The 24,478-nt window shown below is 41.1% G+C and overlaps 4 protein-coding genes across 4 annotated transcripts; all 4 read left to right on the top strand.

The window, feature by feature from the left end:
* Positions 1 to 734: 734 nt before the first annotated feature.
* LOC109439644 (olfactory receptor 1J2) lies at positions 735 to 1,676 on the top strand. The gene has a single exon (XM_019719931.3). It carries the CDS (start codon positions 735 to 737, stop codon positions 1,674 to 1,676), a length of 942 nt encoding a protein of 313 aa, XP_019575490.3.
* Positions 1,677 to 5,300: 3,624 nt separating this feature from the next.
* Positions 5,301 to 6,260, top strand: LOC109439646 (olfactory receptor 1J4-like). The gene has a single exon (XM_019719932.3). It carries the CDS (start codon positions 5,301 to 5,303, stop codon positions 6,258 to 6,260), a length of 960 nt encoding a protein of 319 aa, XP_019575491.3.
* Positions 6,261 to 13,517: 7,257 nt separating this feature from the next.
* On the top strand, positions 13,518 to 14,477 carry LOC141571271 (olfactory receptor 1J4-like). Its single transcript, XM_074331539.2, has one exon. The coding sequence runs from the start codon at positions 13,518 to 13,520 to the stop codon at positions 14,475 to 14,477; it is 960 nt and encodes a 319-aa protein (XP_074187640.2).
* A 7,646-nt stretch (positions 14,478 to 22,123) lies between these two features.
* On the top strand, positions 22,124 to 23,083 carry LOC109439687 (olfactory receptor 1J4-like). Its single transcript, XM_074331540.2, has one exon. It carries the CDS (start codon positions 22,124 to 22,126, stop codon positions 23,081 to 23,083), a length of 960 nt encoding a protein of 319 aa, XP_074187641.2.
* The last annotated feature ends 1,395 nt before the right edge of the window (positions 23,084 to 24,478 follow it).

The raw sequence follows: 24,478 nt of genomic DNA, 5'->3' as shown, positions 1-24,478 counted from the left end.
TAAAAGAAAGAAAAGTGACCTAGCATGTAAAGACAGAGACACATGGAAGCAGAGTCTTTCAGGAGGCATTTCCACTTGCTTTGGATCCTGACATGGAAAACTAAGTCTGGAAAGCCCAGATGTAAGCATTCCGAAACTGTTTAGTGGGGTAAGCCAGCAGTTTCAGGAAGGCCTCTTACACTTCCAAAATATCCCCCTCACTGCAGTGGGGAGAATGAATTAACATAATCCAGATTTTCTTAGGGATCTTTTACTCAATTGAAATAAATCAAAATGTATATTGATGAGTTATCTTTAAGGAATACAATACCGTTCTTTGCGTCCTTTTATTTGAAAAGTTCACCTCTCATCTGAAATTTAACAATGGGTATTGAAGTCAACTCTTCTAAAGGTTGCTATGCCATGGTTGATGATTTGGAGAGCTCACCACACAGCATCCTTAGGGCAATAACATGGCTGAGACATCATATTCCACGCGCTGGTCCTCAGTGCCCTAGACACAAGAATTCTCTCTTCTCAGTGAACCTAGACAAACTGGCTCTCATACACATTCCCTCATCAACAATTTTTCTAATTCCCTTATGTGACAATATATAAGGAAGATATGAGAAACAGATTAAGTTTCCCAGTTTCTGAAATAAAACATACATATTTTCATATGACTGCTAAAAATGATTATTTCAAAGTCCTTAATCCTCTCAACCATTCTTCATCCCCAGCAGACACGGGGCAGCATGAGGCCTGAGAACCACAGCAGCGTGTCCCACTTCCTCCTGCGGGGCCTCCCCATCAGGCCCGAGCATCAGGGCGTGTTCTTCGTCCTGTTCCTGGGCATGTACCTGACCACGGTGCTGGGGAACCTGCTCCTCATCCTGCTCATCAGGCTGGACGCTCGCCTGCACACGCCCATGTACTTCTTCCTCAGCCACTTGGCCTTCTCTGACGTCTCCTTTTCATCTGTCACCGTCCCTAAGATGTTGATGGACATGCAGACTAAGTACAAATCCATCCCCTATGCAGGGTGCATTTCACAGATGTATTTTTTCATATTTTTCACTGACCTGGACAGCTTCCTTATTACATCAATGGCATATGACCGATATGTTGCCATCTGTCACCCGCTTCACTACACCACCATCATGAGGGAAGAGCTGTGTGCTTTACTAGTGGCTGTGTCCTGGATCCTGTCTTGTGTCAGCTCCCTGACCCACACCCTCCTCCTGACCCAGGTATCCTTCTGTGCTGCTAACACCATCCCCCATTTCTTCTGTGACCTTGGTGCCCTGCTCAAGCTGTCCTGCTCAGACATCTTTCTCAATGAGTTGGTCATGTTCACAGTAGGGGTGGTGGTCATTACCCTGCCATTTATATGCATCCTGGTATCTTATGGCTACATTGGGGTCAACATCCTGAGGGTCCCTTCAACCAAGGGCATCTGCAAAGCATTGTCCACATGTGGGTCCCACCTTTCTGTGGTGTCCCTGTACTATGGGGCAATATTTGGGCAGTACCTTCTCCCTACGTTAAGCAGTTTCATCAACAAGGACATTATTGTGGCTCTCATGTACACAGTGGTCACACCCATGCTGAACCCCTTTATCTACAGCTTTAGGAACAGGGACATGAAAGAGGCTCTTGGGAAGCTTTTCCATAGGGCAATATTTTTCTCACACTGATATATCTGTGATGTTTATTTAAATCAGAAGCTCCCTTTTGTTAATCTCACAGATTTGATTTTTCCATTTAAATATGTCTTAAAACTTTAATGTCTCCTAAGAGATGAATGACGGCATGTTGGTAAATATCTATTGACCAGAATTTCATTCTCTTATCAATAATGCTCTCCTTTATAAACAAATTTCATTAGCCAATGCTAATATAATTTTATTACTTATTTCTATGACTCAAGGGCATAAATGATGCAATAATATATAGTTTTGTTATCTCTTATTTCAGGATATTTTTGAAAACCCTTATATTTTGGGACTGTAATCTCAGGCTTTTTAACACACCCCAGAATCTGAAGAATTAGCTACATTATTTCAGTACACTCGCTTATGCAGACTAAATGGGCTTTCTTTTCATCTTCTTGTGTCTATTGAAATCAAAGAATCCAAACTACATGTCTCTTAAGTAACAGGAAATGTATGACTCTCTGCCCATGATATAAAATGTCACAACAGCTCTGAAGATGAAGGCCTGGAGGAGACCGAGACTGGCATTGGGTCCCCTCTAACCCCCTTTGCCGACACTGTGTGGTTGATATTTCTTAGCCCCCATACACAATCATTATGAAAACATGCTTCATACTGGCCTCCTTTGTAAATACAACCAAATTATAGTGGATACTCTCTGATCGCATAATTGCTTTCCTATAAATGCCACTCCTGTTTCAGCACTGACTATCCTTCATCGACATCTGTCTTGCCTGGTGAAGAATGAAGCAAAGCTTCTCAAACTTTAGTGTGCACAAGAGTTCCCAGAACTCATGAAAACACAGATTCCTGGAGTCTACCACCATGGACTCCGATTCAGTAGTTCTGGGACGGGACCCCAAACTTTGCATGAACGATGCTGTCACGTGATGCTGGTGCTACTGATCTGTGAACTACGCTTTGAAGAAACTGGTGTAAGGAATTACATCATGGAGGTCGTGGGAGGCACATTTATAACACCTCACATGAATTCTGCGAGAGGGGAGAGTGAAGCAAGAGAATGCTGAAATTATTTTAGTAATAAAGAAGTCTGTGGTTCATGTTGATATTTTCAGATTGATTCTGGCTGCAGTAAATTCCTTTTTTCAATCTCTAACACCAGAGGTTCTTCTCTGACTTTCTTTTCTCTTTCAAAAATAACGTACGTATATCAGATACTACGTATCATGCTTTGTGTCATCACCTGAGACTACATAGTTCAATGAAAATGAAGCCAAAGCTTTGAAAGAATTACATCCTATGTCCATTGGTGGATTCTTGTTTCTCTTAAGCCTGCTGGGATTGCAGTGCGACTTGTAATTTTGCTAATGTCACTCAAAAACATATTTTCCTATTTTAACTAACAATTGTTTCACACATGATGCACAATAAAATGTAAACCTGTTATAAAGCACTGGTTGATATGAGAGTATATCTACATCCACAAAGGGACACTTGAGTTCCTGACAGGACATTAAACAATTTTGTTATATGATGTCACTCATGTCTAAAAGTCCTCATTTGAGTTGCCCTATTTCTTGACACAGCCCGTAAGACAGCATTTGTCTTGAATCCAATCCATATTGTTGTTATTATGGTCAAGTTTTCACCCTCATCTTTTCACCTCTTTTTTTGTGTGTGTCTGCCATATGCAAAATGTAATATATTTGCCCAACTTTATAAATATAAAACTAATTAGTAGGTAACCAGCAAGTAGAGTGACGTTTCAGGCAGTAGTATTGCCCAAATTCTAGTCTGTTTGGGGTGTGAATATTGAAATCAAAACATCTGACGGAGTGATATTTGATACATGTGTCAGATATTATAATATCAATTTTCCTTTATTACTCATTTATTTCATTCAGTAAGTTAGGACTTAGGCTACAAGTAATTGAAAACAATCTGGCTTTGTTGCCTCACTTTCCACAGGGTTCCACTTTGACTTCCACTCTTCATGTGTTTTCAAAGTTAGGTTCTTGTCTTTTTAAAGGAGCAAGACACTGGCACACAGATATTAAGACAGTGGAGTCCATCAAAATCCATGCTTTTGGAGATATTGAAGTTGCCTTGATCAGATAACTGACAGAAAATTTAAGGAGTAGTATATTTTTAAATAAAGATTCACAGTGAATCTTTGGGTCAATTCAATGAGATTGACCAAAACTTTTAAGTTTTGTTGGATATTGTATGTACTCTATATATTGGTATACATAGAAGTAGGAATGCAAATATTATAATTATTATACAAAAAGAAGGCTATGAAATACTATATAAACTAAATCCCATTAATGTAAACATAAAATTTTATGACGAAAAATCATTTTAGGAGGATAAAATAACTCATGGAAGGGTGAAGTCCTTTGACATTATCCTTTGTTTTCACATCTACATTATTTGGAATCCATCACGCAGCAGAATTAATTTTATAAGCACAAAACCAAAGAGGAATACCCACTGGGGAGAAAAACCGTTCTTCAATCTCAAGCTATGACCCAACTAGGGGAAACAGAAATCTGGTAGGGAAGGGCCAGTAGGACGTCTTTCCGCATCTCCTTTGGGATGCACTCATAGGGCATCCACCCTGACGTTCTTCCAGAGGACAGTGTTTCCTCAGAGTGAGCCCTCAGAACCATCTGCCTGGAGATACCTGGTCCCACGTCTCATGAAGGAGCATCTCTGGCGGTAGAGCTGCGATCTGCATCTTTAACAAGCTCCCCAGGTGATTCTGATGAACTCTAAAGTTGATGGACCACTGCCCTAGGGCATCTGTCTTGGAGGGAATGAGAAGTACACTGAGCAATTAATACGTGTTTAATGCACGTCTCTAACCTAGAGTTTGGTGCCCTGTCCCCTTTGGGTCCTTTCCCTAGGGGTAGAGTGGAGTCTTCACATCTCCATTTCTGAAGGTGGTGGATGAGAAGAGTAAGCTCCAGGCTCTTGGCTTCTCTCTGATGTCAGTGAGAGATTTAGGGCTACAGAGCTTGTAGGATGAATCTGGTTCTGGGTGTCTACAGAGAAGCTGGGAAACCAGTCCACACTCCCTGAGGCTTGATGACTTCAGCATAATGTTCAGAGCAGAACTGTACATCCTTCTTCAGGAACAGGTGTGTGTATGTGTGTGTGTGTGTGTGTGTGTGTGTGTGTGTGTCTGTGCGTGTGTGTGTGTGTGTGTGTGTGTGTGTGTGTGTGTACACAGCGGAGCTCATCACCTCCCTGTGCTCTTGCTGAAGTCACCTCTCATTACTAGCTCCTAAGGACAGGGACAGTGCAATCACCACTGGCCAATGACTCTCACACTTTAACCCCAAGCCTTGGGGAGATGAGGAATAAGCCGCCTGGCTGCTCGGTGATGTCCTGCCTGTAATCCCTAGAACAGTCCCATACCCTCATCAAAGGCATCAAGCCTCGGGCCCAGGAAACATTTACTAACTCAGTTGCGTTTGCCTGAGCTCCGCTGACATATCACACTGAGTTCTTCACTAGAGACCTTTGCATTATTAATTGAACAAAAGCAATGTCACCTCAGATAGGACATCTCCTAGGTTCAATGGTTGTTGATTGTGCTTTTTTCACTGTCCTTTCATCCCCAGCAGACACAGGGGCTGCATGAGGCCTGAGAACCAGAGCAGCGCGTCCCACTTCCTCCTGCGGGGGCTCCCCATCAGGCCCGAGCAGCAGGGCGTGTTCTTCGTCCTGTTCCTGGGCATGTACCTGACCACGGTGCTGGGGAACCTGCTCCTCATCCTGCTCATCAGGCTGGACGCTCGCCTGCACACGCCCATGTACTTCTTCCTCAGCCACTTGGCCTTCTCTGACATCTGCTTCTCATCTGTCACCGTCCCTAAGATGCTCGTGAACATGCTGACTCAGGACCAATCCATCCCCTATGCAGGGTGCGTAACACAGATGTATTTTTTCATAGTTTTTACTGCTTTGGACAATTTTCTTCTCACCTCAATGGCATATGATCGGTACGTTGCCATCTGTCACCCCCTCCATTACATGACCATCATGAGAGAGGGACTGTGTACCTTACTAGTAAGCGGGTCCTGGCTCCTCTCCTGTGCCAGTGCCCTGTCCCACACCCTTCTCCTGGCCCAGCTGTCCTTTTGTGATGACAACACCATCCCCCATTTCTACTGTGACCTTGGTGCCCTGCTCAAGTTGCCCTGCTCTGACACCTCCCTCAATGAGCTGCTCATTTTCACATTAGGATTGGCCAGCATCACTTTCCCACTAATATTCATCTTGATCTCTTATGGCCGCATTGGGGCCACCATCCTGAAGGTTCCATCTACCAAGGGCTTCTGCAAAGCCTTTTCCACATGTGGCTCCCACCTCACTGTGGTGTCTCTGTACTACGGGACAATTATTTGGGTCTATTTTTTACCCTCATCCAACACCTCCAGTGACAACACCATAATTGCTTCTGTGATGTACACAGTGGTCACTCCAATGCTGAACCCTTTCATTTATAGCCTGAGGAACAGAGACATGAAAGGGGCCCTGGAGAAACTCATCAACAGAGGAACAATCTTGTGTCATGACGTTCACTCATCTTTATGACAGACACGTTTGTCACCAGGTGCTAGCCACTTAATTTTGTGCCCAGCATGGAAGAAGTGCTCAGTAATATTTGATAACTTAAATCATACTGTGTTATAGTCATTCTCTCTTTTCCTTGTAATTTTTAGTATAAAATATGAGTTCTGAAATGATATTATTCTTTATTGCTCTTGTCTATTACATTAAGAAACTACAGAGTCAGTACAATTTATCTCTCCTTTTTTCCTGGTAAATAATTATTTCTCTTGAAAAACAGGTTTTTGGGGTAAAATTGATATATAAACTATATATTTAAAGTGTACAACTTGATGTTTTGATATGTATACGGGGTGAAATGATCACCACAATCAAGCTAATTAATAATAAATCCAATCACCTCCACATAGTGACAATTTTATTTTACTGTGTGTGTGTGTGTGTGTGTGTGTGTGTGTGTGTGTGTGTGGTGAGAAGACTTCAGTTAGGATCCATCCTCTTAGCAAATATCAAGTATACAGAATAGTATTTGTTAACTACAGTCATCATTCCCAATTAGTGCTCTTCTCATAGTTTCTGCTAGTGGTGATGCTGGTGGATATGGTAGGAAACTCTATAGTGCCTTTTATTGCTTCAGAAAATTATCCACTGTTGTGAGTTCAGCTGCTCTTCTGATACACTCAACACTTATTCTGGGTTTTAGGGACACTGATCACTGTTATAGACTATTGTAACCTTCATTAGCAGTTCATTCTCTGACCAATCGTCTCTGAAGCTTTCTGACTGATGTGTGAGTATCAGTCAAGACACAGGCTGAATCCAGATACAGAAAGAGAAAGACAAAGAAAGCATCCACAGTGGAGACTTTCGTTGCCCCCAATGAATTTTGTGACTTTCTCATTCAATATTTTCATTATCTGTCTTCCCGAAAATCATTTCTTCTCATCTTAGTGACCCCAGGTAGGATCATGAGCCCAAGTAATCTAAATTCTTTGTCGTCCTGTGAAGAGCCACATAGTTCTCTTTCTTCAGGCTCTACTTAATTAAAGAAAAACAGGATCACAAACATTTCAAAGATTTAGCACCACGTAGCTGTTAGAAGTATCTGTGAAAGCTAGATCCCAATTGCAAGCTGTATCTGGTGGAGCGTGTCATCTCAGGCAATTACTTAACATCCCTGACCTCAATTTCTTCTTCCGTGTAAACTGAAAAACTATAAGACATCTAATATATTTTTACTTTGAAATAAATGAAATGCCAAATTTTTCTTAGCATTACAACTGACCAAGAAATTAAAATACTGGTTTTCCTTACCTATGCATCCTGGGTGAATTGTGGAGCAGAACTTGCACAGAGACACCTGAGTTATGGTGACTATGGGAGACTGGCATGTAGATAATCACCCCATTCAAAGAAAAGCAGGGGTCCTAGGTACAGCAGCACATCTTCACTGGCTTAAACTAGAACCAGACGACCGTGGAGCAATGGATGAGTGAGTTGGTAGGTGGGCAGATACAAACAGACAGATGAGAGGAGTGGGTTACTCCTACCTGTTTAATGTTCATTCAGAGCGGCCCCTGACCTACAGCTCATGAGGCTGCCTTTGAGAATCCCTGCTTTCATTGGGGAAGGACAAAGATTGCCCCCACTCCCACCCTGCTCGATGAAGCTTCAGGCCTCAAGTCACTTTGTCGCAGGCTCAGTCTCAACCCGGAGCCAGAACAAAGCCGAATAGGGCAGGGCCCTTTCTTTCTGGTCTAGACAAAGCCTGCCTTGGTTGGCCTACACACCATGAGTACCTGGCTCAGTTTCTCTGCGCTGCAGTTCTGTCGTATGGATCCCTGAGCACCTGCCTGGCCCTGTCTGGTCCATCCTCGAAAAAGGCAGCGCTGTCACTCATATTTTTGCCATGGGTTGGTGACATTGCTCTGAATGGAGCTTTCTCAAGAAATGTCAAGCCCTCCTGCCTATGGGAAGTGTTTTATCACCACCTAACCTGCTAGAATTGCTTGCCTTAGTTGTGGACAACGAAAGCAAACTGGTAGGTGCCATGTTGATTTGCATATGTATATAGAACTTCTGAAATTGCTTTAGAAGTATGTACTTTATTTGGGGTATTTCTCCTCAGCCATGCCAGGGCTGGCTCATGACCTTCCCTAGTGAAGCATCTCTCTGGGTTAGGAGAAAGTTTGCTACATATAGTTTACAAATACTTCTGGAAGCTACTAAGCATTGACACTTCAATTGACCAGTTTGTATCCTTCTCAGTGTTAGAGGTAACAATTCTTTATAAACATATATATATATATATATATATATACACACACACACACACACACACACACACACACACACACACACATATACATAACTATATATATTTATATTAGTTATGGTACGTGGAGTGCAGCATAGGGAATAGTCAATAGAATTGTAATAATGATATATGATGTCAGAGGGGTAGTAAATGGGGGATGGGCGTTATCACTTTGTGAGGGGTGTAAATGTCTAACTATTACATTTTTTGTACAGCTGAAATTAAAAAACAAAAGAAAACAAAACACAATGAAAAAAATGTAACAACAGACAGACCTTTCTCAGAGGAGACAACTCATAACATTACAGAATCATGAGCTTCAGTATTTATATTTTATCTCTGGATTTTATATATACGTATATATATTTTCTATATATTATACATATTATATATGTTCATAAATTATATATAAGTAAATTGTATATATTATATATACATATATCAAGTTTCAACTCTGATGTTAATTTTATGAGTAAAAAGTGATCTTATTTTGTGACAGAATGTGGATGAGAGGAAATACTAAAGACTTAGAATCACTTAGATTTTGAAAGAAAAAGAAAAAAAAACCCTGCAAGTGTTGTACTGATTATTATCTTTGAATCCAAGAGGGTTTTTCTGAGGAAGAAGCTATAAATGAAATCAGGAACTCAAGTATACATAAATTTTAATTTTTGTCATTAGGATAGAAAGGTTGGAATTATCCCAGAAAAACAGTGAGACATTCCTTATATTATAGACTCTGTTGTTGAATAGCCACTTAACAAGTCACCTAATCTCTGTCAGACATCAGTGTGCCTAGTGCTGGTCAGACAGAGCTGGATAAACACTGGACATCCATGCTACAGAAGGGAACATTCTAGTAGTTTAGAGACAGGTGAACTAAAAAGTACGTATGAGTAGTAAAAAGTGCTTCAATATACTTCTCCTAATAGTCACCAGGCTTCTGCATGATTGCTGTGCATTAGGCACTGTATTACGAGCTTTACCTGTATCATCTCTTTTAATCCTCATAATAATCCTATGAAGCATGTACTGTTGTTATCTGTATTTCTCAGTTGAGGAAACTGAGGCTTGGAAACAATGACATAATTATAATACATGGTAGTAGCTTAATGGAGGATTTATTACTAGTTAAAACTGCCTGGATGTCAGCAAAAGCTTTACAGGGGAGGTGATTCTTCAGCGGGTTATCTCTTATTTCAGGAGATTTTGGAAAACTCTTATATTTTGGGATTGCAATCTCAGGCTTTAATATACATCAGAATCTAAAGAATTAGCTATATTATTTCAGTACACTCGCTTATGCAAACTAAATGGGCTTTCTTTTCATTTTCCTGTTTCTATTGAAATGAAAGAATCCAAACTACTTGTCCCTTAAGTAACAGGAATTGTATGACTTTCTGCCTGTGGTACAAATTGTCAAAACAGGTCTGAAGATGAAGGTCCTGGATGAGACCAAGACTGGCCAGGGGTCTCCTCCCACCCCCCTTTGCCAACACTGTGTGGTTGATATATCTTAACTCCCATACAAAAAAATTATGAAAGCATGCTTCATGCTGACCTCCTTCATAAATATAACCAAATTATAATGGATACCCTCTGAACATGTAATTGCCTTTCTACAAATTACACTCCTGTTTCAGTACTGACTGTCCTTCATGGACATATGTCTTGCCTGGTGAAGCATGAAGCAAAGCTTCTGAAACTTTAGTGTGCATAAGAGTTCCCAGAGAACTTGTGTCTGGAGTCTACCACCATGGACTCCGATTCAGTAGTTCTGGGATCGGACCCCAAACTTTGCACGAACGATGCTCCCATGTGTTACTGGTGCTGCAGATCTGTGAACTGTGCTTTGAAGACACTGGTGTAAAGAATTACATCATGGAGGTCGTGGGAGGCACATTTATAACACCTCACATGAATTCTGCGAGAGGGGAGAGTGAAGCAAGAGAATGCTGAAGTTATTTTAGTAATAAAGAAATCTGTGGTTCATGTTGATATTTTCAGATTGATTCTGGCTGCAGTAAATTCCTTTTTTCAATCTCTAATACCAGAGGTTGTTCCCTGACTTTCTTTTCTCTTTTATAAATAACGTACGTATATCAGATACTACATATCATGCTTTGTGTCATCACCCGAGACTACATAGTTCAATGAAAATGAAGCCAAAGCTTTGAACGAATTACATCCTATGTCCATTGGTGGCTTCTTGTTTCCATCAAGCCTGGTGGGATTGCAGTGCGACTTGTAATTTTGCTAATGACACTCAAAAACATATTTTCCTATTTTAACTAACAATTGTTTCACACAAGATGCACAATAAAAAATAAATTTGTAATAAAGCACTGGTTGATTTCAGAGTATCTGTATATCCAGAAAGGAACACTTGAGTTCCTGACAGGACATTAAACGATTTTGTTATATGATGTCACTCATGTCTAAAAGTCCTCATTTGATTTGCCATGTTTCTTGACACAGCCCATAAGATAGCATTTGTCTTGGATCCAATCCATATTATTGTCATTAAGGTCATCAAGTTTTTACTCCCATCCTTTCTACTCTTTTTTGGCATCTGCCCTATGCAAAGTGCCACATGTTTGTCCAACTTAATAAGTATAAAACTAATTAGTACATAACCAGCAGGTAGAGTGAAATTTCAGGCTGTGGTGGTGCCGCAATTCTTGTCAGTTTTAGGTGTGAAAATTGAAATAAAAATATTTGAAGGAGTTTGATATTTGATACATGTGTCGAATATTATAATATCAACTTTCTTTTATTACTCATTTATTAATTCCATAAGTTTGACTTGGGCTACGAGTAATTGAAAACAATCTGGGTTTGTTGCCTCGCTTTCCACAGGGTTCCACTTTGACTTCCACTCTTCGTGTATTTTCAAAGTTAGGTTCTTGTCTTTTCAAAGGAGCAAGACACTGGCACGCAGATACTAAGACAACGGAGTCCATTAAAATTGATGCTTTGGGAGACACTGAAGTTGCCTTGACCAGATAAGTGACAGAAAAGTTCAAGGCATAGTACAATCTTTAATAAAGTTTCACAGTGAATCTCCATGTCATTCAATAAGAGATTGACTAAAATTTTAAAGCAGATCAAAATATTGATATTGCATGTATTCTATATATTGCTGTGCATAGAAGTAGTAATGCAACTATTATTATTATAAATTATTATTGACAATAAGGTTATGGGAGGTTGGCCCGGTGGCTCAGAAGGTTTGAGCTCTGTGCTCCTAACTCCAAAGGCTGCTGGTTCGATTCCCACCTGGGCAGGTGGGCTCTTAACCACACGGTTGCTGGTTGAACTCCTCGAGTTCCCCACAAGAGATGGTGGGCTCCACACCCTGAAATTAAGATTGAACACGACACCTTGAGCTGATCTGCCTCCCGGATGGCTCAGTTGGTTGGAGCATGGGCTCTCAACCACAAGGTTGCCGGTTTGACTCCCGCAAGGGATGGTGGGCTGTGCCCCCTGCAACTAGCAACAGCAACTGGACCTGGAGCTGAGCTGTTTGCCCTCCACAACTAAGACTGAAAGGATAACAACTTGACTTGGACAAAAGTCCTGGAAGTACACACTGTTCCCCAATAAAGTCCTGTTCCCCTTCCCCAATAAAATCTTTAAAAACAGAAAAGAAAGGCTCTGAAAACTATAAAAAATAAATTCCATTTATGTAAACATAAAATGTTATGAATAAAAAACCATATTACAAGGATAAATGTAACAAATGGAGGGGTGAAATACTTTGCCGTTATTCTTTGTTTTCACATTTACATTATTTGGATTTCCACCACGAAGCAGAATTAATTTTATAAGAACAACACCAAAAAGGAATAGCCTTGGGGAGAAAAACCACTCTTCACATCCAAAGCTATGGTCCAACTAGGGGAAACATAAGTCTGGTAGGGAAGGGCCAGTAGGATGTCTTTCCACATCTCCTTTGGGATGCACTCATATGGCATCCACCCTGACGTTCTTCCAAAGGACAGTGTTTCCTCAGAGTGAGCCCTCAGAACCATCTGCCTGGAGATACCTGGTCCCTCATCTCATGAAGGAGCATCTCTGGTGGTAGAGCTGCGACTGCAGCTTTAACAAGCTCCCGAGGTGATTCTGCTAAACACTACAGTTGAGGTACCACTGCCCTAGGGCATCTGTCTTGTAAAGAGTGAGAAGTACACTGAGCAATTAAAATGTGTTTAATTCATGTCTAATATAGAGTTTGGTGCGGTGTTCCCTTGGGTCCTTTCCCTAGAAGTAGAGTGGAGTCTTCACATCTCCATTTCTGAAGGTGGTGGAACGAGAAGAGAAAGCTCCAGGCTCTTGGCTTTTCTCTGATGTCAGTAAGAGATTTAGGACCACAGACCTTGTCGGCTAAATCTAGAGTCTAGAAATCTACAGAGAAGCTGAGAAACCAGTCCACACTCACGGAGGCTGGATGACTTCAGCATAGAATTCAGAGCAGAATTAGACATCCTTCCTCGGGAACAGGTGTGCGTGTGTGTGTGTGTGTGTGTGTGTGTGTGTGTGTGTGTGTGTACACCGGAGCTCATCACCTCCCTGTGCTCTTGCTAAAATCACTTCTCATTACTAGCTCCTAAGGAAAGGGACACTGCAATCACCACTGGCCAATGACTCTCACACTTTAACCCCAAGCCTTGGGGAGATGAGGAATAAGCCGCCTGGCTGCTCGGTGATGTCCTGCCTGTAATCCCTAGAACAGTCCCATACCCTCATCAAAGGCATCAAGCCTCGGGCCAAGGAAACATTTACTAACTCAGTTGCGTTTGCCTGAGCTCTGCTGACACATCACACTGAGTTCTTCACTAGAGACCTTTGCATTATTTATTGAATGAAAGCAATGTCACCTCAGATACGACATCTCCTAGGCTCAACGGTTGTTGATTGTGCTTTTTTCACTGTACTTTCTTCCCCAGCAGACACGGGGCAGCATGAGGCCTGAGAACCAGAGCAGCGTTTCCCACTTCCTCCTGCGGGGGCTCCCCATCCAGCCCGAGCATCAGGGCGTGTTCTTCGTCCTGTTCCTGGGCATGTACCTGACCACGGTGCTGGGGAACCTGCTCCTCATCCTGCTCATCAGGCTGGACGCTCGCCTGCACACGCCCATGTACTTCTTCCTCAGCCACTTGGCCTTCTCTGACATCTGTTTCTCATCTGTCACCATCCCTAAGATGCTCGTAAACATGCAGACTCTGGACCAATCCATCCCCTACGCAGGGTGTGTAACACAGATGTATTTTTTCACAGTTTTTACTGCTTTGGACAATTTCCTTCTCACCTCAATGGCATATGATCGGTACGTTGCCATCTGTCACCCCCTCCATTACATGACCATCATGAGAGAGGGACTGTGTATCTTACTAGTAACCGGGTCCTGGCTCCTCTCCTGTGCCAATGCCCTGTGCCACACACTTCTCCTGGCCCAGCTGTCCTTTTGTGATGACGATACCATCCCCCATTTCTTCTGTGACCTTGGTGCCCTGCTCAAGTTGTCCTGCTCTGACACCTCCCTCAACGAGCTACTCATTTTCATATTAGGTTTGGCCGGCATTACTCTCCCTCTAATATGCATCTTGATCTCTTATGGCCGCATTGGGGCCACCATCCTGAGGGTTCCATCTACCAAGGGCTTCTGCAAAGCCTTGTCCACCTGTGGCTCCCACCTCACTGTGGTGTCTCTGTACTATGGGACAATTATTTGGCTCTACCTTTTCCCCTCATCCAACACCTCCAGTGACAACAACATAATTGCTACTGTGATGTACACAGTGGTCACTCCAATGCTGAACCCTTTCATTTATAGCCTGAGGAACAGAGACATGAAGGGGGCCCTGGAGAAACTCATCAACAGAGTAACAGTCTTGTGTCATGACGTTCGCTCATGTTTATGACAGACGCTTTTATCACCAGACGTTAGACTCCAATTTTAATCGCACCATGAAATAAGTGCTCAGTAAATATCTGGTAACTTGGTTATATTGTTACAGTCACTCTCTCTTTTTCTTGCAAATCTTTAGCATAAATTATGATTTCTGATGTGATATTATTACTCGTGTCTATTAGATTAAGAAACTGCATAGTTAGTAAATTTATGTCTCTCCTTATTTCCCAGGAATTGATTAGTTCTTTTGAAAAAGAGGTTTATTGGACTAAAATTGACATTTAAACACTGCATATATTTGAAGTGTACAACTTGATGTTTTGATATGTGTACGTGGTGAAATGATCACCACAATTAAGCTAATTAATAATACAGCCATCAAAAAAAATGAGACTTTTAACAGTTAAAAAAATTATATATATATATGTATGTATATATATATATATATATATATATATATATATATATATATACACACATATATATATATATCCATCACATCCACATAGTTACCATTTTATTTTATTTGCGTGTGTATATGGTGAGAAGACTTCAATTAAGACACACCCTCTTAGCCAATATCAAGTACACAGTACAATACTGTTAACTGCAGCCATCGTGCTGTACTTTAGATCTCAAGAACTTATTTATCTGGCAGAACTAAAAGTTTGCACAATCGGCTAAGTGAAATAAATCAGATTAAAAAAGAAAAGTACTGCATGATCTCACTTTCATGTGGAATCCACAATACTGACTTGGTAGTAGCAGAGATAGAATGGTAGTAGCCAGGGGCCGGGGGTTAGGACAAATGGGGTGACACTGGGAATTTATTAGTTTTTATAAATTGTTAGAAGATATTGCCATAAAAAGGTTGCAGAATTAGAAATTTGTGCGCTATCTCCTTTCCTTTTCTCACCTCCCATTTAGTGCTCTTCTCATAGTTTCTGCCTGTGGTGATGGTGGTGGATCAGGAGAGGAAACTCTATAGTATCCTTTATTGCTCCAGAAAATAACCCACTGTTGTGAGTTCAGCTGCTCTAATAGACTCAAAGCATCTTTGGGGTTTTACAGACACTGATCACTCTTACAGACAGTCATAACCTTCATTAGCAGTTCATTCTCTGACTAATCGTCTCTGAAGCTTTCTGACTATGTTTGAGTTTCAGTCAAGACACAGGCTCAGTCCAGATACAGAAAGAGAATACAAAGAAAGCATCCATAGTGGAGACTTTCGTTGCCCCTACTGAATATTGTGACTTTCTCATTCATTCTTTTCATTATCTGTCTTACTGAAATTATTTCTTCTCATCTTAGTGACCCCAGGTAGTATCATGAGCCTGAGTAATCTAACTTCATCATCCAGTGAAGGACCACATAGTTCGTTCTTTAGACTGTACTTAGTTAAGGAGCAAAGAATTACCAATACTGGAGACTTGGCACCCTGAAGGTGTTAGGAGTATTTGTGAAAGCTAGATCCCAATGCCAGCTGTATCTGCCAAAGTGTGTGGCCTCAGGCAATTACTTAACTTCCCTGAACCTCAATTTCTTCTTCCATGTAAATTAAAAAACTATAAGACATCTAATATATTTTTGCTTTGAAATAAATGAAATGCCAAATTTGTCTTAGCATTACAACTGACCAAGAAAATCAAATACTAGTTTTCCTTACCTATGCAACCCGGGTAAATTGTGAAGCAGAACTTGCACAGAGACACCTGAGTTATGGTGACTATGGGAGACTGGCATGTAGATAATAACCCCATTCAAAGAAAAGCAGCTGTCCTAGGTACAGCGACACATCTTCACGGGCTTAAACTAGAACCAGATGACCATGGAGCAATGGATGAGTGAGTTGGTAGGTGGGCAGATACAAACAGGCAGATGAGAGGAGTGGCTTACTCCTACTTGTTTAATGTTCATTCAGAGTGGGCCCTGACCTACAGCTCATGAGGCTGCCTTTGAGAATCCCCGCTTTCGTTGTGGAAGGACAAAGATTGCCCCCACTCCCACTCTGCTCGATGAAGCTTCAGGCCTGGAGTCACTTTGTCTGCAGACTCAACCTCAACCTGGAGCCAGAACTAAATCGAATAGGGCAGGGCCCTTTCTTGCTGGTCTAGACAAAGCCTGCCTTGGTTGGCCTACACACCCATGAGTACCTGGCTCAGTTTCTCTGCGCTGCAGTTCTGGTGTATGGATCCCTGAGCACCTGCCTGGCCCTGTCTGGTCCATCCTCGAAAAAGGCAGCGCTGTCATTCACATTTTTAGCCATGGGTTGGTGACATTGCTCTGAGTGCAGTTTTCTCAAGAAATGTCAAGCCCACCTGCCTACTGGGAAGTGTTTTACATCACCTAACGTGCTAGATTGGCTTTCCCTGGTTGTGGACAGCTGAAAGCCAACAGGTAGGTGCTATGTTGATTTTCATTCATATATAGAACTTCCGAAAATATTTTGGAAGTACTTTACTTGGGGTATTTCCCTCAGCCATGCCAGGGCTGGCTCATGACCTTCCCCAGTGAAGCATCTCTCTGGGTCAGGACAAATTTGTTATATAGTTTACAAATACTTCCGGAAGCTACTAAGTATTGACACTTCATTTGACCATTTCGTATCCATAACAAAGTTAAAGAAAACATTAATTCTTCATATGTGTGTGCGTGTGTATGTGTGTGTGTGTGTGTGTGTGAGTGTGTGAGTGTGTGTTGTTAGGGATGTGGGGTCAGGGTAGGGAATAGTCAATAGAATTGTAATAATGATGTACACTGTCCTAGGGGTAGTAGATTGGAGGACGGGGGTTATCACTTTGTAAGGGATATAAATGCCTAACTATTACATTATTTTGTATAGCTGAAAGTAACAAAACAAAACAAAACACAATGAAAAAAATGTAACAATAGACAGACCTTTCTCAGAAAAGAGGAATCATAAATTACAGAACCTGGAACTTCAATATTCATATTTTAGCTCTGGATTTTATACATACATATATTTTTTCTATACATTGTACATATTATATATATGTTCATAAATTCTATATGTGTATATACACACACACACACACACATATATATCACACACACACACATATATATGTATAAAATTTCAACCTGACCTGAATTTTACTAATAAAAAATGATCTTATTTTGTCACGAATAAAACATGGATGAGAAGATATACTAAAGAATTAGAGTCACTTAGCTTTTGAAGGAAAAAGAAAAAAACCCTGGAAGTGTTGTATTGATTATTATCTTAGAATCCAAGAGTTTTTTTGAGGAAGAAGCTATAAATTAAATAAAGAGGGCACTAAAGCATACATAAATCTTAATTTTTGTCATTAAGGTAAAAAAGTTGGAATTATACCAGAAAAATAGTGAGACTTTCCTTATATTATAGATTCTGTTGTTGAATAGCCACTTAACAAGTTACCTAACCTCTGTCAGACAAGAGTGTGCCTAGCCCTGGTCAGACAGAGCTGGACAAAGACTTGACATCCATGTTACAGGAGGGAACATTCTAGTAGTTTAGAGACAGGTGAACTGAAAAGTACGTACGAGTAGTAAAAAGTGCTTCAATATACTACTCCTAATAATCACCAGGCTTCTGCATGATTGCTGTGTATTAGGCACTATATTAAAATCTGTACCTGTATCATCTATTTTAATACTCATAATAATCCTATGAGGTATATATTATTGTTATCTGTATTTGATACAACTCAGTTGTTGAGGAAACTGAGGCTTGTAGACAATGACATAATTATAATAAATGGTAGTAGCACCAAGGGTGATTTATTAATATTTAACGCTGCCTAGATGTTAGCAAAGTTTTACAGGGAAATGGTTCTTCATCAGGTTATCTCTTGTTTCAGGAGATTTAGGAAAACTCTAATGCTTTGGGATTATAATCTCATGTTTTAACACACCTCAGAATCTAAAGAATTAGCTACATTATTTCAGTACACTCGCTTATGCAGACTAAATGAGCTTTCTTTTCATCTTCTTGTATCTATTGAAATCAAAGAATCCAAACTACTTGTCACTTAAGTAACAGGAAATGGATGACTCTCTTCCCATGGTATAAATTGTCAAAACAACTCTGAAGATGAAGGTCCTGGAGGAGACCAAGAGTGGCCAGGGGTCCCCTCCCCCCACCTTTCCCAACACCGTGTGGTTGATATGTCTCAGCCCCCATACACAATCATTATGAAAGCATGCTTCATGCTGGCCTCCTTTGTAAATACAACCAAAGTACAGTGGATACTCTCTGAACACGTAGTTGCTTTCCTACAAATGCCACTCCAGTTTCAGCGCTGACTATCCTTCATGGACATCTGTCTTGCCTGGTGAAGAATGAAGCAAAGCTTCTGAAACTTTATTGTGCACAAGAGTTTTCAAAGAACTTGTGAAAACACAGATTCCTGGAGTCTACCACCATGGACTCCGATTCAGTAGTTCTGGGACGGGACCCCGAACTTGGCACGAACGATGCTCCCACGTGGTGCTGGTGCTCAGATCTGTGAACTGTGCTTTGAAGACACTGGTGTAAAGAATTACATCATGGAGGTCGTAGGAAGCACATTTATAACACCTTACATGAATTCTGCGAGTGGGGAAGTGAAGCAAGAGAATGCTGAAATTATTTTAGCAATAGAGAAGTCTGTGATTCATGATGATATTTCCAGATTAATTCTGACTGCAGTAAATTCCTTTTTTTTCAATCTCTGATACCAGTGGTTCTTCCCTGACTTTCTTTTCTCTTTCATAAATAACATTGATATATCAGCTACTACATATCATGCTTTGTATCATCAGCTGACACTATTTAGTTCAATGAAAATAAAGCCAAAGCTCTGAATGAATTACATCCTATGTCCATTGGTGGCTTATTTTTTCCATTAAGTCTTGAAGGATTTCAGTGCAACTTGTAATTTTGCTAATGTCACTCAAAAACATATTTTAACTAACAATTGTTTCACACATGATGCAAAATAAAATGTAAATTTGGTATAAAGCACTGGCTGATATGAGAGTATCTGTACATCCACATAGGGACAGTTGAGTGTCGACAGTACATTAAATGATTTTGTTATATGATGTCACTCTTGTCTAAAAGTCCTCATTTGACTTGCCATGTGTCTTGACATAGCCCGTAAGATAGCATTTGTCTTTAATCCAATCCATATTATTGTTATTATGGTCATCAAGTTTTTACTCCCATCTTTTCATCTCTTTTTTTTTGCATCTGCCCCATGGTAAGTGCAATATGTTTGCCCAACTTTATAAACATAAAACTAACTAATACATAACCAGCAGGTAGAGTGACATTTCAGGCTGTGATAGTGTCCTAAGTCTATCTCTTTCGGGTGTGAAGACTGAAATAAAAACATTTGAAGGAGTTTGCTATTTGCTGTAGCTGTCAAATATTACTATACCAAATTTCCTTTATTACTCATTTACTTCATTCCATAGGTTTTGACTTAGGCTATGAGTTAATGAAAACAATCTGGCTTTGTGGCCTCGCTTTCCACATATTTCCACTTGGACTTCTACTCTTCATGTGGTTTCTCAAAATTGGGTTCATGTCTTTTTAAAGGAGGAAGACACTGGCATGCAGATACTAAGACAATGGAGTCCATTACAATTGATGCTTTTGAGGTAAACAGGATAGTCAGAGATATAGAGGGAAAAGTAATAGTTGCGAGAAGGGAGGGGGCTGGGGGTAAGGGAGAAAGGGAAGGGATTACACAGCATAAATGGTAACTACAATATTGCCAAGGGGAAATGAAAGACAGTTTGGGGAATATAATCAATCATGTTGTAAGATTTTGTAAGGTGTCAGATGGGCACTTGTCTTATTAGGGAGACCACGTCATGGATGGTTTAGATGCTTTACGACTGCACTGTACCCCTGAAGCTGAAGCTGATAAATATTGTAAGTCAGCTTAATTTAATATACATATAGTCACTGGATATGGAGTATAGCATAGAGAATAGAGTCAATGGAATTTTAATAGATATATACAATGTCGGGGGGCAATAAATTGGGGGAGGGAGGTTAACACTTTTTGAGGGGTGAAATGTATAACTATTGCATTATTTTGTACACTTGAAACTAATAAAAAAAATTGATGCTTTTGGAGATATTGAAGTTACCTCGACCAGATAACTGACAGAAGGATCAAGGCATAGTACAATCTTTAACAAAGTTTCACAGTGAATCTCGGTGTCATTCAACAAGAGATTGGCTCAAACTTTAAAGCAGATCAAAATATTGATATTGTATATATTCTATATATTGCTATGCATAGAAATAGGAATGCAAATATTATTATAATAAATTAATATAGAAACAGAAGGCTGTAAACACTATATAAATTCAATCCCATTTATGTAAATATAAAATTATCTGAATAAAAATCCATCTTAGAAGAATAAAAACAGCTAATGGAAGGGTGAAATCCTTTGACATTATCCTTTGTTTTCATGTCTACATTATTTGGATTTCCATCACGAAACATAATTAATTTTATGAGCACAAAACCAAAAAGGAATACCCACTGGGGAGAAAAATCGCCCTTCACATCCCAAGCTATGACCCAACTGGGGGAAACAGAAATCTGATCGGGAAGAGCCAGTCGACATCTTTCAGCATCGCCTTTGGGATGCACTCAAGGGCATCCTCCCTGACATTCTTCAAAACGATGGTGTTTCCTCAGAGTGAGCCCTCAGAACCATCTGCCTTGGAGATACCTGGTCCCAGGTCTCATGAAGGAGCATCTGTAGTGGTAGACCTGCGATCTGCATCTTTAACAAGGTCCCCAGGTGACTCTTCTGAATTCTAAAGTTGAGGGATCACTGCCCTAGGGCATGTGTCTTGGAGGGAGCTGGAAGTACACTGAGCAATTACCACATGTTTAATATATTTCTCTGACCTAGAGCCCTGTCCCCTTGGGTCCTTGCCCTAGGGATAGAGTGGAGACTTCACATCTCCATTTCTGAAGGTGGTGAAATGAGAAGAGTAAGCTCCAGGCTCTCGGCTTTTCTCTGCTGTCGGTGAGAGGTTTAGGACCACAGACCATATAAGATGAATCTGCTTCTGGGTGTCTACAGAGAAGCTGAGAACCCAGTCCACACTCCCTGAGACTAGATGACTTCAGCATAGAATTCAGAGCAGAACTAGACATCGAGTCGCGGCAACAGGTGTGTGTGTGTGTGTGTGTGTGTGTGTGTGTGTGTGTGTGTGTACACACCGGAGCTCATCACCTCCCTGTGCTCTTGCTGAAGTCACCTCTCATTACTAGCTCCTAAGGAAAGGGACACTGCAATCACCACTGGCCAATGACTCTCACACTTTAACCCCAAGCCTTGGGGAGATGAGGAATAAGGCTCCTGGCTGCTCGGTGGTGTCCTGCCTGTAATCCCTAGAACAGTCCCATACTCTCATCAAAGGCATCAAGCCTCGGGCCAAGGAAACATTTACTAACTCAGTTGTGTTTGCCTGAGCTCTGCTGACACATCACACTGAGTTCTTCACTAGAGACCTTTGCATTATTAATTGAACAAAAGCAATGTCACCTCAGATAGGACATCTCCTAGGTTCAACGGTTGTTGATTGTGCTTTTTTCACTGTCCTTCCATCCCCAGCAGACACGGGGCAGCATGAGGCCTGAGAACCAGAGCAGCGTGTCCCACTTCCTCCTGCGGGGGCTCCCCATCAGGCCCGAGCAGCAGGGCGTGTTCTTCGCCCTGTTCCTGGGCATATACCTGACCACGGTGCTGGGGAACCTGCTCCTCATCCTGCTCATCAGGCTGGACGCTCGCCTGCACACGCCTATGTACTTCTTCCTCAGCCACTTGGCCTTCTCTGACATCTGTTTCTCATCTGTCACCGTCCCTAAGATGCTCGTGAACATGCTGACTCAGGACCAATCCATCCCCTATGCAGGGTGTGTAACACAGATGTATTTTTTCATAATTTTTGCTGCTTTGGACAATTTTCTTCTCACCTCAATGGCATATGATCGGTACGTTGCCATCTGTCATCCCCTCCATTACATGACCATCATGAGAGAGGGACTGTGTACCTTACTAGTAAGCGGGTCCTGGCTCCTCTCCTGTGCCAGTGCCCTGTCCCACACCCTTCTCCTGACCCAACTGTCCTTTTGTGATGACAACTCCATCCCCCATTTCTTCTGTGACGTTGGTGCCCTGCTCAAGTTGTCCTGCTCTGACACCTCCCTCAACGAGCTGCTCATTTTCATATTAGGTTTGGCCGGCATCACTCTCCCATTAATATGCATCTTGATCTCTTATGGCCACATTGGGGCCACCATCCTGAAGTTTCCATCTACCAAGGGCTTCTGCAAAGCCTTTTCCACCTGTGGTTCCCACCTCACTGTGGTGTCTCTGTACTATGGGACAATTATTTGGCTCTATCTTTTCCCCTCATCCAACACCTCCAGTGACAACAACATAATTGCTTCTGTGATGTACACAGTGGTCACTCCAATGCTGAACCCTTTCATTTATAGCCTGAGGAACAGAGACATGAAGGGGGCCCTGGAGAAACTCATCAACAGAGTAACAGCCTTGTGTCATGACGTTCGCTCATCTTTATAACAGACACGTTTGTCACCAGACGCCAGCCTTTTTATTTTTGATCCCAGCATGGTAGAAGTGCTCAGTAATATTTTATAAGTATAAATTATATTCTGTTACAGTCATTGTCTCTTCTCCTTGCAATTGTTTACTATAAATAATGAATTCTGATGTGATATTATTGATTATTGCTCTTGTCTATTAGATTAAGAAACTACATAGCTAGCAGAATTTATGTCTCCTTTTTTCCTTGAAAATGATTAATTCTTTTTAAAAAAAAAGTGTATGGGGTAAAATTGACATATAAACACTGTATATATTTAAAGTGTACAACTTGATCTTTTGATATGTATGCGTGGTGAGTTGATCACAATCAAGCTAATTAATAATATATCCATCACCACCACAGTTACCATTTTATTTTTCTTTGTGTGTGTGGTGTGGTGAGAAGACTCCAAATAAGACCCACCCCCTTAGCAAATATGAGTACACAGTACAGCACTGTTAACTGCAGCCATCACATTGTACTTTAGATGTCAAGAAATTCAACTGGCAGAACTGAAACTTTGTACATTCTGCTAAATGAAATGAGTCAGACTCAAAAAGACAGCATGATCTCACTGATATGTGGAATACAAAATAGTCAAATTCATAGAAGCAGAGAATAGAATGGAGGTTTCCAGGGGCCAGGGGGAGGGGCAAATGGGGTGACACTGGGAATTTATTAGTGTTTATAAATTGTTGAGAGATATTGGCACAGAAAAGTGCAGAATCGGGAATTTGTAAACTATCTCCTTTCCTTTCTCTCCTGACATTTAGTGCTCTTCTCATAGTTTCTGCTGTTGGTGATGGTGGTGGATCAGGAGTAGAAAATCTATAGTGCCCTTTATTGCTTCAGAAAATTACCCACTGCTGTGAGTTCAGCTGCTCTACTTATAGACTCAATGCTTGTTCTGGGTTTAGGGACACTGATCACTCTTACAGACTATTGTAACCATTAGCAGTTCATTCTCTGACCAATCGTCTCTGAAGCTTTCTGACTGATGTGTGAGTTTCAGTGAAAACACAGGCTCAATCCAGACACAGAAAGAGAAACACAAAGAAAGCATCTATAGTGGAGACTTTCGTTGCCCCCACTGAATTTTGTGACTTTCTCATTCAATATTTTCATTATCTGTCTTCCTGAAAATCATCTCTTCTCATCTTAGTGACCCCAGGTAGGATCATGAGCCCGAGTAATCTAATTCTTTGTGATCCAGTGAAGGACAAGGGACACATAGTTCTCTTTCTTCAGGCTGTACTTAGTTAAGGATAAACAGGATCACAAATACTTCTGAGACTCAGCACCACATAGCTGTTAGGAGTATTTGTGAAAGCTAGATCCCAATTGCAGGTGATATCTGCCAGAGTGTGTAG

The sequence above is a fragment of the Rhinolophus sinicus genome, chromosome 16, assembly GCF_057876585.1.
Source record: "Rhinolophus sinicus isolate RSI-liver-muscle chromosome 16, RSI-T2T, whole genome shotgun sequence".
Classification (NCBI taxonomy): Eukaryota; Metazoa; Chordata; class Mammalia; order Chiroptera; family Rhinolophidae; genus Rhinolophus; species Rhinolophus sinicus.
The sequence above is the reverse complement of the archived record's forward strand: the minus strand, read 5'-3'. Positions and strand labels throughout refer to the sequence as shown.

Excerpts from the sequence above, each read along its gene's own strand:
- LOC109439644 (XM_019719931.3), top strand. The coding sequence starts at position 735 with ATGAGGCCTGAGAACCACAGCAGCGTGTCCCACTTCCTCCTGCGGGGC.
- LOC109439646 (XM_019719932.3), top strand. The coding sequence starts at position 5,301 with ATGAGGCCTGAGAACCAGAGCAGCGCGTCCCACTTCCTCCTGCGGGGG.
- LOC141571271 (XM_074331539.2), top strand. The coding sequence starts at position 13,518 with ATGAGGCCTGAGAACCAGAGCAGCGTTTCCCACTTCCTCCTGCGGGGG.
- LOC109439687 (XM_074331540.2), top strand. The coding sequence starts at position 22,124 with ATGAGGCCTGAGAACCAGAGCAGCGTGTCCCACTTCCTCCTGCGGGGG.